Source organism: Bidens hawaiensis, unplaced genomic scaffold (assembly GCF_021521415.1).
Source record: "Bidens hawaiensis isolate Kalapana, Puna unplaced genomic scaffold, B.hawaiensis_p1.1 tig00044063_1, whole genome shotgun sequence".
Classification (NCBI taxonomy): domain Eukaryota; kingdom Viridiplantae; phylum Streptophyta; class Magnoliopsida; order Asterales; family Asteraceae; genus Bidens; species Bidens hawaiensis.
This window is the reverse complement of record NW_027497807.1, coordinates 88,651-105,849: the sequence shown is the minus strand read 5'-3', so window position 1 is coordinate 105,849 and position 17,199 is coordinate 88,651. Positions and strand designations below refer to the sequence as shown.

Below are 17,199 nucleotides of genomic sequence, written 5' to 3'. Positions count from 1 at the left end.
CACCATTCGTTTCACCAAACAAAATGTTTTTCATGTACACCTGACTCTATAAATTGTAGCCAGCCATCTCAACCAAAGCAAACCAACCAAACCGAACCGTCAAACGCAAAATGAACTCTTCCGCAGTGGTTCTGTATCCTGATCCAGCCATCGGCCACTTAGTTTCGATGGTGGAGTTTGGCAAACTCATCAGCAAACACCACCCTTCACTCAATATAATCATCCTCATCATTCCCACTCATAACCAAACCAACAAATACATCGAAACCGTCTCAGCCACCACTCCTTCCATCACGTTCCACCGCCTCCCGGACGACGTCGTTCCACCGGACTTCTATTCCGATTTCTTCGACCGGGCTTTCGGGATACCCGAGCTTTACAACCAGATAATGCATAACACTCTCGTAGCCATCTCGGCCAAATCCACCATCAAAGGCGTTGTTCTTGACTTCTTTACTGATGCTGCTTTCAAAGTCTCTACGAGCCTTCGTATTCCCACTTACTACTTCTTCACTGGTGGTGCCTCACTGTTATGTGTGTTTTTAAACATACCCAACTTCCACAAATTAAAAGATGATTCAAACGATTACTTTCATATTCCTGGACTCCCGCCTTTCCATGTTTCCGATATGCCAACTGTATTATTACAAGGCGAACACAAAAACACGTTTGCAGACACTTCTACTAACCTTGTAAACTCTTCTGGCGTCATTTTAAACGTGTTTACGGAGTTTGAAGAAAGAGGTGTTGACACTCTCCGGGGTGATAAGTGTATCCCGGACAGGGCGACTCCGCCTGTCTATCTAGTTGGGCCTTTGGTTGCTGGTGGAGATGATCAAGTAGATTCTACTGCAAACGAGTGTTTAAAATGGCTCGACTCTCAGCCGAGTAAAAGTGTGGTGTTTTTATGTTTTGGGAGTCTGGGTGTGTTTGAGAAGAAACAGTTGAAGGAGATAGCTATTGGGTTGGAAAAAAGTGAGCAAAGATTTTTGTGGGTGGTGCGGGACCCGCCACCAGACGGGTCGGATGGGTCGGGTCCGGGTGGTGAAGAGGTGGGTGTGGAAGAGTTTCTTCCGGAAGGGTTTTTAGCTAGGACTAGGGACAAAGGATTGGTTGTGAGAAACTGGGCCCCACAACCGGCTATACTGAGTCATGGGTCGGTGGGTGGGTTTGTGAGTCATTGTGGGTGGAACTCTATTCTAGAGTCTCTGGTTGCTGGGGTGCCTATAGTGGCATGGCCGTTGTATGCGGAGCAGAAGATAAATAGGGTGTATTTGGTTCAAGAACTGAAGGTGGCGCTGGCGGTGAAAATGTTCACGGATGATTTTGTGATGGCGGAGGAGGTGGAGGAGAAGGCGAGGGAGTTGATGGTGGGTGAGGAAGGGAAAGCAGTGAGAGAACGGGTTTTAGAGATGAGTAGAAGGGCGAAGGCTGCGATGGAGGACGGTGGTTCCTCTATCGTTGAGCTCTTTAAGCTAACTCAACTGTGGATCCATTGTCGTGATCTGCTTTAAATGGGCCTTAGCCTTTTAAGTATTATCATCACGTTTCATTTCAATTATATATTATGGATATTGTATCGAAAGAAGCACTTTAAATGCTCTTTTTTCCCATAATAACTTTTTCGGCTCATTAGATGTCCATTGTTTTACTATTTTCGTGTCACCATTGTTCGATCGGATTCGATTGGCTTGGCTTCACTAGCTGCAGGAACTCGGTCTAGTCTGATAATATTGTCCAATTCTCTCATTCTTGCTCAAAGTTTTGTTTTAAATGGCCCTCGCTCACATTGGTTTGCTATGAGTATGTGCATGACTGATGATAGACGTATAGATGACTAGCTTTTGAGTTTTATCCATCTAGAACATGGTTGAGTGCACGGCAAGTTGTAGCTTGGTACATGTCTAACTCTAAACTCTAAAGTGAATCAGCGACAATCAAGGACAATGGTCAAAAAAAAATTTCAAAAAGTTTTCTATAAACTTTTGGTGGTATGTTTTCTTGTTGCTTCATAGCTTGAAGGATTAAAGTTTTCTTGTTAGTAAAATCCATAATGGGAATATGTTACGGTCCAAAGAAGGGAAAAAATTTAAAGGCACGAGAGTGGATACCATGCAATATATCGGGACACGCATGTCACCTGCAATAATCGTATAAGTTTACACGGGTCGTATTGGATTGTTTTTTGTCAGACAGCATTGGATTCTATATCTATTATCTCGTATAGGCCTATACGATGGGTATATGACACAATCTTCTTTTTTGATTTTTTTTTACAATATCCCGTTTTAATTAGTTAAAACTTTTAATAAAAAACACTAAATTTAAGAAATAATATTCCACATGGTTATAAAATAAAAATACACTTATATGAAAATACATATTTTGCTCCATATTAATTGAACAACCTACATAAACATGAGTGTTTCAAGATATCGGCATTCTAAAAGTCGTTTTCTAAAGGACGGTACCTCAAAATGTTCATGTTGTTAGTAGGTTGTTCAATTAGTGTGGAGCAAAAGATATACTATTACTTAGGTGTACTTCTATATATAAATTATGCGCTTTTATTTTATAATTAAAACCATGTGGAATGTTATTTATTAAATCTTATGTTTTTATGTTAAAAGTTTTATTTGAATTAAAAACGGGAACTTATAAAAATAATTAAACAAAAATTCAAAAAAATAAAAAAGTTGTGTCTATATGTCTCGTATAAGCCTATACAACCCGCATATACTGCAAAAAGCTATAAGCCTAAACTTTTCATTTAGATGTTGTAGATGCAATGTTTATACAATCATGTTTAGGCCTATATGATTCATATAGGAATATAGGATTCTACAAACACTAATTTGGTGGTGGTGCCAGGATATAGCATCCCAAGAACAACAAAAGAGAATAAGGATATGAGGCAACAATAAAGCAGATTTCAAGAGTTCAAAAGTAAAACTTTTGGAAGAACATCTAAGATCGGGTAACTAATCACAACCAAGAATGAAGAGTTGCAAAAAGTTATGTGATGGTAAAAAGGGGTTTTCTTCTTTAAATCATTACATTTTGTTTTTGTAACTCATGTTTTTGTACACAACGAGCCAACCCAAAATGAGGCTCACTGCCAGCTGTGTGTGCATGAGTGGGGGTTCCCTCATTTTCCTATCACAGCATGACCACTACATGTGTGGTTATAATTGGAAAAGGGAGAAAACCTGAAAGTGACTATACATAAAAGTACCCAAAAGATTCTCCATGGGCTAAAAAGAGTAGTTGCATTTATTAGTATAAATATTATTATGTTGTATAAAACCTAAAAAAGTAAGGTAAAACCACAACAAAACACACCAACCAAAACTTAGTGAAAACATTGTTTGTTAGGAGTTTCTTTGGTTGATGACTTTCCAATTTTCTTTTAAAATATTTTTCAACTTAAAAAAAACTCCTATTCGTTTGTACCGTGGCCGACCTTTTCAACTAAAGATTTCATGTGACATGTGATACGTTTCTTAGTGTCCACGTGGCCATCGGATTCCACACGACGAAAGTAAAAATCCACATTTATTTTGTCAACTTTGATCGATTAAATATTCATTCTAACGATATCCATATGCTATGTAAACAAGGGATTGCTCAAAACTCAATCGTCTGAATTTGGTAATTTGAATTTATATTATTTACGTTATATAAATAAAATTCCTTTTTCAAGGTAAATGGGTATACGGAGATAACTTGTTTTATATACTCGATACTAAGTTATTGACACTCCTATTACAAGAATCGAATAATAAAAACTATATGATTCATAATTTTGTAAATGTTTCTTATAAAAACAATATATGATTCATATAATGAAAAACAGAAAAAGTTCAATTTATAAAAAAAACATTGTATAAACAAATGAACTTTTTTTGCAAAATAAAAAAACATGTTCGAAATATAATTATAGAAATCAATATTCTATAACTATAGTACTTCACAGTGTTGATTCGTATGGAGTTAGCACGACCCAATGATCAAATTTTTGGTGGGAATCATCAACTTTGTAATGTTTTAGTAACGGCTCTCGCTTTTATTAGTGATCTTTTTTTATGGTTATGTCGACAATGATGGGGGGATAATATTTTTTCGATAAGAAGCCCAAAACTGTAAAAATATAAGTGAGATCAGTACCGAACCAATGACGATACCAAAAAAACTGAATCCGACTTAATCTGAAATTGAAAACCAACAGTAAAAATGAATAACAGTATATATCTTTAAATTTTAGGGATGAAGATGGTCCATATTTTAATTTGTAGCATTTTATGATCAAAACTAAAAACATTCATCATTCTCCCACTTCAACAAATTAAATTTACTTTCAGTCAATCTATGATCAAGGTAACCGGTTCAGGCGGTCAATGCACATGATACTTTTTATAATAATTAAATAATATTTTTTATACATTTTCTTATTATCTTTTCTCTTTCCTTCTCTCATAAGCACTCTCAAAATATATTAAAAAATTATAGAAGATGAACAGTAACTTTTCAAATATACAGAAAAATCACTATTTTTTTTAAAATATAAAAACTCTTCACTCATAACATCCTGAATCACTGTCTAAATTATAAAAACACATCTCACATTAAATGAGGGGTTAATTGAGAATGCTATAAGCAACATTAAAAGAAAGTCTTCAAGTTACTATGATGTCAATTTAGAGAAAATATTGGATGCGTTGCGTATAGAACAAGTGGGCCACTAGAACAATCAGATCAAATAGACGGCTAGGATTGTTAATACTGCAATATTTTTGTATCTTGCCAATTATGGTAACAAACTTGATTTAAAAAAAATAATAATTGGCCAATTGGGTATCGAATTGTACATGGTTTAGATGCTAATTTTGCTATATTTTAATAATATTCGTATGATGATTCTGAATATAATATATACGACCTTATAATTCAGATAAATTTGGAAAATATTTGTTTTATTTTAGTCTCTTATTAGTTTATTAATTATTTATATGTTTAGTTCAAGTATCTCTTCCATATATTTGATTTTTCTATATATAGGGTTTCTGTTTGTGGTGATTTCATTCTGTCCAAAACAAAAACACATACAAAAGAATTGTGAAGCTATCTTCTTCTTCTTCTTCTTCTTCTTCTTCTTCTTCTTCTTCTTCTTCTTCTTCTTTCGACTCAACAACTTCGAAAGACAAGTTTTCTTTGGGTGCTTCATTCTTGTGTCCCTAGGTTAGGTTTTGATTTGATTTGTTTCCAATGGTGCAAAATCCGTCAAGAACAGTGATTATGGATCGAAAAGGTCTAATGGAGCAGAATTTGAGCAAGATGGATGTAGCATCGCTACATCCGCTTTCTCCTGAGGTCATATCTCACCAGGCAACCATAAATATTGGTAAATTAACGTTCCGATTTGCTTATCGGTCTTTGTATATATACTTATGATCGATGTTAACTAAAATTAGTGTTTTCCTGGTGTTTGTATTAAACCACGTACAGGTACCATTGGTCATGTGGCTCATGGCAAATCGACACTTGTAAAAGCAATATCGGGTGTACAGGTAGTTAACATCTACATGTTTTTATTTTTTTGTCTGTTAACTGATCTTTTAAACCATTAATTAATAACTGTAGATGTAGATGAATCGAAGGCTTACATTTGTCTTATTTTCGAGAACCTTTTTAATAACATCAAACTGTTTGATTTGTATGCACAGACTGTTCGGTTTAAAAGCGAGTTGGAGCGTAACATTACTATTAAGCTTGGGTACGCCAGTGCAAAGATATACAAATGTGAAGATGAAAGGTGCCCTCCACCCATGTGTTACAAGTAAGCAGTGTTTTGAAACCCGGCGTGGCTGGTCGGACCGGTCCGACCGGGACCCGGTCCCTATACCGGGCTGGGTCAGTGTATTTGGGACGTTTCTAAAAACCCGGCCAGGTTTTGCAGGTGGCGGTCGGCCCGGACCGGTTGACCCGGCGGGTGGACCGGTAAAACCTATTTTTTATTAAATCCAAAATGAAATGTGTATGCCAGGACTCAAACTTGGGTCATTTCAGAGATACAAGCTTTAATAATTACACCATGAGCCAACCAACCAAGCTTCATTGATGTCTCTATTTATTAAACATAAATCATATATATTTAAAAAACAATGTATAAAATATGAATAAACATTAAAGTTTGTTATTATTATTATTATTATTATTATTATTGGTTATTATTATTTTTTGTATGTATATGAATTATATATATATATATAAATATATATTTAAACTATTTATGACGTCATCCGGTCAAACACCGGTCCGCCCTCTCAGGTCGGTCCGACCTTTGACCTGGTAAGGCGTCCGGGTCGACCTCCCGGTCGGGTCTGAAAACATTGCAAGTAAGCGTACACATCATCATCATCATCATCATCATCATCATCATTGTATCTTGGTATTTAACATCACTTAATTATTAAAGATTTTTTTCAAATTTTTGTAGGGCCTATGGAAGTGGAAAAGAAGATAGCCCTCCTTGTGATGTGCCTGGATTTGAGAGCAGCAAGATGAAACTGATGAGGCATGTATCATTTGTTGACTGCCCGGTAAGTATATAGATAATATATATTCAGCATGCATGTATAATTAATATGATAATTTGTTATTTACTTAACAGTACTATTAATTGTATAATTAGGGACATGATATTCTGATGGCCACTATGCTTAATGGAGCAGCTATCATGGATGGAGCTTTACTTCTCATAGCAGCAAATGAAAGCTGTCCACAACCTCAGACTTCTGAGCACTTGGCTGCTGTTGAGGTTATGAGGCTTCAACATATTATCATTCTTCAAAATAAGGTTGATCTAGTTCAAGAAAATGAAGCCATCAACCAACATGACACAATCCAGAAATTCATCCAGGTTTCTTAATTCATTTAATTTTCTTCCTCAACATGTTCGCGATAATATATATTAAGACAAATTAATTGTTGATCAGGGAACGGTTGCTGATGGTGCACCGGTGATTCCAGTGTCCGCTCAGCTTGGGTATAATATTGACGCTGTGTGCGAATACATAATAAAACGGATTCCTGTTCCACGGAGGAACTTCATTTCACCTCCAAATATGATCGTAATTCGTTCATTTGATGTCAATAAGCCTGGATGTGAGGTTGATGAGATTAGAGGTGGTGTTGCTGGTGGAAGTATCCTCAAGGTTGGTTTCAATCGACGTACTAATTACTTGGTTTAATTAATTTGTCATAAATAAATAGAGTTCTAATACGTACAACGACGAATTGAACAGGGTGTGTTAAAGGTAAACCAGCATATAGAGGTGCGTCCAGGGATCGTTGTTAAAGATGAGAGAGGTAACATCAAGTGCACCCCAATTTACTCAAGAATAGTGTCGCTATTCGCAGAGCAGAATCAGCTTCAATTTGCTGTTCCTGGAGGTCTTATTGGGGTTGGAACAACAATCGACCCTACGCTGACCCGTGCTGATCGCTTGGTCGGTCAAGTTCTTGGGGAGGTTGGCTCTCTTCCAGATGTTTTTGTACAACTGGAGGTACAAATTTTATTTATTACCTATGTAACTAATATTGAAATCTTGATAATTGATTAGCGCGTTATACGCCGCTTCATAATTGTTGTTCGCTTTGTAGGTGGATTATTTTCTTTTGCGTCAGCTGCTGGGAGTGAAGGCAAAAGGAAGAGAAGAGCAAGCGAAGGTATCAAAGTTGTCACTGGGGGAAATACTGATGCTGAACATAGGATCGGTATCGACAGGGGCGCGTGTTTTGGAGGTTATGAAAGATGAAGAAAAAAGGCATGTAGCAAAACTGCAGTTGACATCACCCGTGTGTACCAGCACAGGTGAGAAGATTGCTTTGAGCAGGAGAGTGGACAAGCATTGGCGGTTAATCGGTTGGGGACAAATTAAATCTGGTCTGACTCTTGAGATCCCACACTGTCCAATTTAGACATATGTCTATATTTGAGTCTTTCTTGGTTATATGTAAAGCAGTTTGTGGTTTTACACTATTTGTTTTGTTTCAAAGAGATGACATGTTTTATAAACTTATATCTAATTTGCCCCTTTTATGGCATACCCCGCTTGGTTCTGAAAAGCACGAGAGACATTTAGCTTCTAAAAGCCAGGTGCGAGATGACAAATTTGAATTCAATGCATAGTCGGTAACGAAGAATTCTGATCCGGATCGTCCAAAACACGTGTATTCGTTCTTGAATGAATCTAGAAATGCGAGTCATGTTTTATCTTTTAGAGTCAAAATCGGACCAAATTGATCAACTAGATCTGATTCTGGCTTAGGTTGACCTCCTTTGTCCGATTCTTAGTAACTAGGCGGAGTTAAAAGAAAGTCGTATAGGCAGATTACTCAAAAAGTACTCGGCTTTGAAGACGTAATTTTACTTTTACAACGGTGTGTAAAAGTACAATGCCATTAAATAAGAAATTTAGAAACTAGGTTGAGCTTTTTCGGAGTCGAGTTCGAACAAAAATTTCAGCAGATAACTTTTCTATTGGGCCAAACCAATCTAACTAGCTTGTTTAAAGTTGAGTAGTTGAGACAAAAAATTTTCCCTCCATGTATGCTGTCCACATAGCTTTACAACCCAATAATGCATAACACCCTCGTAACCATCTCGGCAAAGTTAACGTGACAATGCTATTAACATAATAACATGGCGAATTCTTCGGGCGTAATTGCAAACAGTTTTGTGGGATTTGAAGAAAGAGCTGTTGATGCGCTTCGGAATGGTAAATGCATCACTGGCGGTTCAACTCCGCGAATTTATCTAATTGGGCCTTTGATCGCGATTGACAAAGATCATAGTGAAAATGAGTGTTTAAAATGATTGAACTCGCAACCGAGTAGAAGTGTAGTGTTTTTATGTTTTGGGAGTATGGGGGTGTTTAAGAAAGATAGTTGAAGGAAATAGCCATTGGGTTGATGAAAAGTGAGCAAAGATTTTTGTGGGTAGTGCGCGATCCACCATTGGATGAAGAAATCGATTCGGGTTCAGGCGCTAAGGATCTCAGGCTTGATGATATTCTACCTGAAGGGTTTTTGACCCGGACCGTAGATAGGGGTCTGGTGGTGAAAAATTGGGCACCACAACCGTCTATACTTGGTCATGGTTCAGTGGGTGGGTTTGTGAGTCATTGTGGGTGAAACTCAACTCTATAAGCAGTTGTTGCTTGAGTGCCATTGGTGGCATGGCCATTGTATGCAGAGCAGAAGATGAATAGGGTGTTTTGGTTGAAGAAATGAAGGTGGCGGTGGCGGTGAAAACGTCGGCGGATGGGTTTGTGACTACGGAGACGGTGAAGGAGAAGGTGCGGGAGTTGGTGGAGGGTGAGGAAGGGAGAGTGGTGAGAAAACGAGTTTTAGAGATGAGTCGAAGGGCAAAGGCTGCAATGAAGGACGATGGCTCTTCCCGGCTTGATATCTTGAAATTAACCAAGTCTTTTGGCCAAATATGTAAATAATGATGGATCAAAGATTATTTTTTTTTTTTAATCTGCAGTCTTGCCATGATGTGTCGGGTCAACAAAATTACCTTAAATTGTGTGTTTTTGGCGAAAAAATATATGGTCTTTATGGTGTATATTTCGTTGGTAATACATGATCGAAATAGCGCATAGCTTTTTAAGCCCGTTAGAGTGAAAACAATACAAGATAAACTATATACTTACAAGTTACAAGTCATCGGGTCTATTTTCTCATGTTTAGACTTTAGCCAAAGGAATATATGGTCTAGAGGGTTGGTCTAGAATGTTTATGGTCATAGTACTCAAAACGCCAAAAGTCATTACATGATTTGTTTAGATGGTTTCATCATTTTCATGCATAATAACATGTAAACAATTCACAGCCACAATTGAGCTAAGCTTTGGCTTATTTAATCATTGCACCTAAGCTTGAGCCGAGCTTTGGTTTGTTTAAAGTATTGTATTTAAACTCGAGTCAAACTTTAGCTCGTTTAAAATTTTTCTCAATATTTAAAAGGTAATTAAACAATAGATAAAATTATCAGTAAGTTATAAATAAGCAGAGCTTGAGTTTGATTGAAAAAACGACTCATGATCCTATAGCCCGAGCTCTAAAAAAAGAGCTTAAAATGAGCTGAGCTTCATAGAAATTCTCATGCCATGACATAGGTTGTTATGAGATGAGCAGAACACTAAGACCATCCGTAGTGGGGCGTTTCTAACCTCAAAACTTTCTCATAATTCTACGAACACCGCCCCTTTCAAGTTTTGAGCTAAGTTTTGGCATGGAGAGCTTTCTACAAGCCGCCTCACCCCATCTTTTCTAGCTAATCAATTTTTTTATCCCATATTTATTTCTTTTATTTATATTAAAAAAGTAAAAAATAATTAAAATAATAATGATTGTACCAAAGGACTTCTAGTCCAATGGTATCTTGGTGGTGGGATAAGACTTAGTAACCATAAGATCCTGGGTTCGAATCTCATAAGAGGAGGTTTTTCTCAAAAATTGAGTTTCCTCCTGAATTGGAGGTTTGGTGGTGGATATGATCGCGTGGTATCACTGGTGGCACGATGATACTCCAGTGGTCCGTGAGTGATCCAAATTAGTCGTTCAAAAAAATAAAAATAATGATTGTATAATGATTACAAAGAAGTTTTAAAGTTTTTTTTATCATTATACCATTTTTTATAAAACTCTTATGGGGACGGTCACATGTTTCATAATGTCCCTATTTGAAAAAGTTTTGACCAAAGAACTTCTAGTCTAATAGTATCTTGGTGGTGGGATAAAACTTAGTGACTATAAGATCCTGGGTTCAAATCTTATAAGAGGAGGTTTTTCTCAAATATTGAGTTTCCTCATGAATTGGTGGCTTGGTGGTGGATATGATCGCGTGGTACCACTGGTGGCACGATGATACTCTAATGGTCCGTGAGTAATCCAAATTAGTCGTTCAAAAAAAATGTTCTAAGAGCATTTTCATCCCACCCCTATTTCCAAACCAAAAATTACACTAAAACTCACTTTATTTTCTCTTTTCATTTCAATTAAATAATACTTTTTATACCTTTTATTATTACCTTTTCTCTTTCTTTCACTCACAACCACTTTCAAAATATATTAAAAAATTATAGAGGATGAACAATAACTTTTCAAATATAAAGAAAAATCACTACTTTTTCTAAAATATAAAAACTATTTACTAAAAACACTCTGGATCACTTTCTAAATTATAAAAACAACTCTCACTTAATATAAGGGGTTGAACGAGAATACTCTTATATACTGTACAAAGCCACGTTATCCTCTTTTTCGTCTGGGAACTTACACTAGCGGTCTAGCGGTGTATGGCGAATTTAGTTCCACGTTACATTTTGTATTTTTTTTCTATAAACGAGTTTTCCATTGGTTATAATAATTATTGCTTTAAATGCTCTCATAATAATTATCACTTGGAAGACTATAAAATTGCACACGGCACATATTCTGTGACCACAAACAACTTTGATAACTTTGTTTCCATTATCTCCTATATACATAATTAAATAAAGACATTTTTTCTAGTAGTGTCATCGAATTTAAATTAATGGAGTCTTCTACGGTTGTTCTGTATCCTTCTCCAGGAATCGGCCATCTAGTTTCGATGGTGGAGCTTGGTAAACCCATCCACACTCACCACCCTTCACTCTCTATTATCATCATCATAACTCCGGCACCATACGAAACCGGCTCCACTGATAAATACATCACCACCGTCTCCGCCACCAACCCGTCCATCGCGTTCCGCACTCGCTCTTCCACCCGACTTCCCTTCTGAATTCATAGACCTTGCTTTCGGGATACCCGAGCTTTACAACCCAATAATGCATGACACCCTCGTAACCATCTCGGCCAAATCAACCATCAAAGCTGTTGTTCTTGATTTCTTTTCTAATGCATGTTTTCAAGCGTCCACAAGCCTTGGTTTGCCTACTTATTATTTCTATACTAGTGGTGCTTCTGGTTTATGTGTTTTTTTATATCTTTTGATAAAATTACCAATTCTAAAAGTATTAAAGATTTAGATATTAACTTTGATATCCCTGGAGTACCTCCTATTCATTCTTCATATATGCCTATAGTTTTGCATGATAGGGAAACTAATTGTTACAAAAATTTCATAGATACTTCTAGTAACATGGCGAAATCTTCGCGTAAACAGCTTCTTGGAGTTGGAGGAGAGAGCGGTTGAAGCTTTTCGGGGTGGTGAGTGTGTCAAGGATGGTCCTACTCCGCCTGTTTATCTTATTGGACCTTTGATTGCTAGCGGAAATCAAGCGGATGATGTTAGCGAAAACGAGTGTTTGAAGTGGCTGAAAACACAACCTACTAAAAGTGTTGTGTTTTTATGTTTTGGGAGTATGGGTGTGTTTAAGAAAGAGCAATTGAAGGAGATTGGTGTTGGGTTAGAGAGAAGTGGACAAAGGTTTTTGTGGGTGGTCCGAAACCCGTCTTCGGATGTTAAAGAGTTTGATCTTGATGATGTTCCTCCTGAGGGGTTTTTAACCAGGACTAAGGATAAGGGTCTGGTGGTGAAGAACTGGGCGCCTCAGCCAGCGATACTGAGTCATGAGTCACTGGGTGGGTTTGTGAGTCATTGTGGGTGGAACTCGTTGGTTTCTGGGGTGCCAATGGTGGCATGGCCGTTGTATGCAGAGCAGAAGTTGAATAGGGTATATTTGGTTGAGGAAATAAAGGTGGCGCTATGTCGTCAGATGGGTTTGTGACTGCGGAGGCGGTGAGGCGGATGGCAAGGAAGGGAGAGCAGTGAGAGAACGGATTTTGGAGATGAGTAGAAGGGCAAAGGCTGCTGTAGAGGATGGTGGTTTCTCTAGAGTTGATTTCTTGAAATTAACTCTTTTTATATTTATGCATTTGTTACGTAATTTTATATAATCTGTTAGACCAATTATGACGTTTATGTAAATTTAAAATTTGAGGTCTTACTTGTAAGATGTTTTCAACCATATAGTTAAACGTTATATATAGGGTAATCCAAGTCATTTCCAAATAGATTAAAGATTCAGAGTGGTCACTAACTCCATTGTTATGATAGGAACATCTTGAAAAACGGAGGGTCCTCCTCAACAACTTAATTATTATCTTTAGGGTTGACTTTGATAATTGAAGTGGGATTTGATGGATGATGATGCTATGCTTCATTTGTACTTTCCCACAAGTTGGACAAGTGAGGTTTAATGGCGCCCTCTCTTCGGCCCAAAGCTCTATTCTAATAAGTAGTGTCCCCACGAATGAGTTTAACAACAAATGCGTCACGTAGAACAAACTTAACTCTCCGTATCTATTTATAACAATTATCCCATTATTTAAACATGTGGTGTGTCAATGACACGTTTTGTCAGCTTTATTCAAGCTCGCTTATGTAGTAACTTATAACTAAATACCTCGTTTCCAGCGATTATATATCGTTATTGCTATCGTAAAATTTTAATAAAAATATTATAAAATATAGAAAAAGTAATAAATAAAATATTATTAAAGTGGATACCATACATCTAAACAGTTTTTAAAGCCAAAAAATAAAAGTATACTAAGAAAGTCTTGACATTGTAAAATAAATGAACTTTTATAATTTTACGAATATAAAGTTTCATATAATTTATAATAAATAATTAACTATATATAGATTGTATATACATGTGTTAAATGTATTATGTTATTAAACAGGTTATGATCAAACGTGTCGTATTGTGTGATTCAGTTATTAAACGTACGTATAGAGAAAAATATGTATTTAGTTAACTATCATGTTTGAATTCATTCTACATTTAATAAAAAGTTAGAAAGTTATGGAATGACAAAAGCATAGCACTATCGAATTTTATATACAAAGAAACATGGCTAGTGCCGTGACGTTATCTATCACTACCCATTTCTTTGTATCGTTCATTTCTAAATTACCCTCTATATTATTTAAAGCCTCTAGCTCACAAACTTGCTAATCGTATTCTTTTAAAAGTTGTCACAAACTTATGCAATATCTTACTTATGGCAGTAATTTCTTAAGTATCATATCTAAGTTTTTAGTTGTCACAATTGCTAGAACTTTCCATAAAAGAGACCATGATGCATTCCTTTTCCTGATCAAATAATATATCATTTTATCTTGAAAATTATTAATCTCTAGTTTACTTTTTTCAATTCTGGCTAACGTGATATGAAACGCTCTTGGAACTGTCTACTATCTTTCGTTATAATATTCCCCTATAAAAGTTATTGAAAATATGGAGAGAATTCGCATAGGTGATGTTCGGGTATTTTGTATGTATATTAGTGTGTTAATTATGTAGTTTTATTCAGTATATTGTTAGAACTTTGGTACTTCATACGTGCTTTTGTATTTCAGGTCATTGATCATTAAAGATGCTAAATTAGAGACTTGTACGAGCATGGAATGATATCTCGGGAACACCAGAGCATAAGTTGAAGTCTTGGGAAGTGTTAGAAGGATTCGGGAAGAGTTTAGATAAGAAATCTAAAGCCGATGCTAAAACTGAACAAGATAGGTTGACGAAAAGCGACAGGAAGTAAAACGAGCATATCCTGGGCTAGAAAATGAGTTACGGAACCCATAATATATGAATGTTGAGTTTCTCGACGAGAGGAATCCAAAAATGAGGTCATCTTCCATCGCATAGCGCGATGGTATGGGTATATGGCCATCGCGCTACGCGACGGGCCTAAAAAACGGGGGGGAAATGGGTTTTGACCTATATCTTCTATTTTACAAACCCTAATCGAAGAGGACGACTTCCAGCCGTTTCGGGACGACAAGGGGCGATTCCGGGAGCCCTGGATCACCTCCGATCACCTCGGGATTCGTAGTTCATCATCCTGAATCAATAGCTGAAGACTAATCGAAGATCATGAGCGGCTGAATCTTCTCGAATCATACCCGGGATGTAGAGTATTGTATTTTTCAGTTTTCTCATGTCTTTTAGAACGAATGATTTGCAATTGTCTTTGATTAATCTATGAGTATTGATATTTAGTATTGCTGTGCATTCAGTCGGTTTAGGTTTTTGTTGATCAGAACAATTAATTAGTCGGTTGCTATAATAATTGCTTATAGGGTTGTGTTGACTAGTTAATTGCAACAAAGCGTACAATTGCCCTTAGTTGAGTCACACTGGCAGAGACCGTTTGATAACTAGTGCCGTGTGTGTTAGCGATTGTTGATGCCTAAGGTTTAGCTCGTTAAACAATCTTTAGTTGACCAATGATAACTAGTTTTATACCCGTCGTCTTTATGTCACAATTACATAACTTTATACCATCCCCACTTTTATTTGGTAATTGGTGGGGTGGGTTAGAAATGATAAAAACTAATTAAAAAAAACATAAGAACAACATTTTAAATTAACAAAATGTCCAAGATCTAAAATTAAGTAAAAGAAACATGACTATAATTTATCCTGTTATTGTTACCCTATGTCTCTATACATACCCTATCCATAAAAATAAGTAAAAGAAACATGACCATAATTATCCTCTTCAAATGGTGAATTCCCCGCCTTGTTGCTTCACAATAACCCGAAAACATCATTATTTGTTCATCCATTATGCTTCTTTAAACTCAAATACAACAAATATATGGTTAAATTGGCAACAAAAACACATCCGGGTATGAAGGCAAACCTGATGCGCATTCCATGAAATACACACGTTACAGCGCATTCTTAACAGCTCATATCAATAGAAAGAACATAAAAGTAACAATCAACATAGAAATATGAAGAATCCATAGCTAACTATTACATATTTTACTGTGATTTTTACAACTTTAATAGTCAGATAATTATACATTTATTTTCATTATCTGTTGAAAAATCGAAAACAGGTTGTTTGACCCTAATTATGGAACAACTATAATCAAGTTTTAGAGTCAATTATGCAATTTATGGGTAAACCAAAAGGATGCTGCTTCAAATTGTAGTTGGAATGGATGAAAATAATGATGGGAAAAAGATATCTTACATATCATTGATATGGCCCAATAACAGTATGCTTAGTGTCATGATTTGCAGAAACCTTCACAAATTTAACACTTTGGATTATATTGCTTCTTTAACTGAACTTCCTAGAAAACAAATCATATTAATCATCTATCATTTATATATGTACTAAATATATGAGTTACCAATATGAAAGTTAGTAGTTGGTACCTTATAAGGACCAAAAGCTACTATTATATGACTCGGGCTTAAATCTGAATATTCTATACGTTAAATCATTAACCATGCAACTCAAATTAAAATGTAAAATGTTTTTACAAGTTTGAAAATATGCATACTTACTGTTCAATTTTTCTCTCTAGATAGGAGGATCCATGCTTCCATATTATAACATAAGTCACGGGTAGACCATCATCATCTTCAATCTGCATTATGAGAATTTAAGAAAGCAAGAAGATGTAGATTACATAATATGAGCAAAGGTAAATAAATATATGGTAGCTAATTACAAAACATGGAATTATATAAATCAAAAGTCAAGAAGCTAAAAGAACCTTGTTCATCAAATTTGCTTCAATTAACGACTCTAGAGCAAAGATGTAGGGTAGGGTAGGGTAGGGGATATTTCTTCTCCAGAACTGTAAATAGGAAAATTGAATCAAATGATGTGCCAAAATGTGTTTCAATGAAAAAGATTTGAGGGACAACTCAATACCATATCTGGACTGAAAATCAGTTTATGCAACCTGTAGAAATTAGAGATGAATACTAACTATATGAAGTCCACTATCGATTGATTACAACAGCACCTAAGAAATTAATTCAATAAGGAAAACACATACAACTGCAATTGGGTAAAATTAGGAACTATAAATTACAACTACAAGTAATTATGAAATCCAAAATCAAAACCAACAATAAATTTCATCAATCCACATACAAACTGCAATAACATATAAATAGCGACATCGAAGCTTCCAACGTCAATTTCCACCCACTCAACATTGATCTGAAATCAATGGCTACGATACGGAATTTGGGAAACCTAGAAAAGATTTGGGGAGCCAGCTCTGGTCGATTGGGGATTATGAAGAAGGCGAATTCATATTTACTTGCCGGTTATGCAGAGACCATCGACTTCAGCAGTCTCTCTCTCGAAATTAAG

The 17,199-nt window shown here is 36.1% G+C and overlaps 1 protein-coding gene and 3 pseudogenes across 1 annotated transcript; all 4 read left to right on the top strand.

Moving 5' to 3' along the window:
• Positions 1–110: 110 nt before the first annotated feature.
• LOC143594685 (UDP-glycosyltransferase 88B1 pseudogene) lies at positions 111–1,514 on the top strand (annotated as a pseudogene).
• Positions 1,515–5,265: 3,751 nt separating this feature from the next.
• Positions 5,266–7,980, top strand: LOC143594676 (eukaryotic translation initiation factor 2 subunit gamma-like). The gene is made up of 8 exons (XM_077073928.1): positions 5,266–5,401; positions 5,506–5,567; positions 5,724–5,836; positions 6,497–6,599; positions 6,692–6,919; positions 6,996–7,214; positions 7,305–7,565; positions 7,663–7,980. The coding sequence occupies exons 1-8, from the start codon at positions 5,266–5,268 to the stop codon at positions 7,978–7,980; spliced, it is 1,440 nt and encodes a 479-aa protein (XP_076930043.1).
• A 724-nt stretch (positions 7,981–8,704) lies between these two features.
• Positions 8,705–9,195, top strand: LOC143594684 (UDP-glycosyltransferase 88B1 pseudogene; annotated as a pseudogene).
• A 2,407-nt stretch (positions 9,196–11,602) lies between these two features.
• LOC143594683 (UDP-glycosyltransferase 88B1 pseudogene) lies at positions 11,603–12,954 on the top strand (annotated as a pseudogene).
• The last annotated feature ends 4,245 nt before the right edge of the window (positions 12,955–17,199 follow it).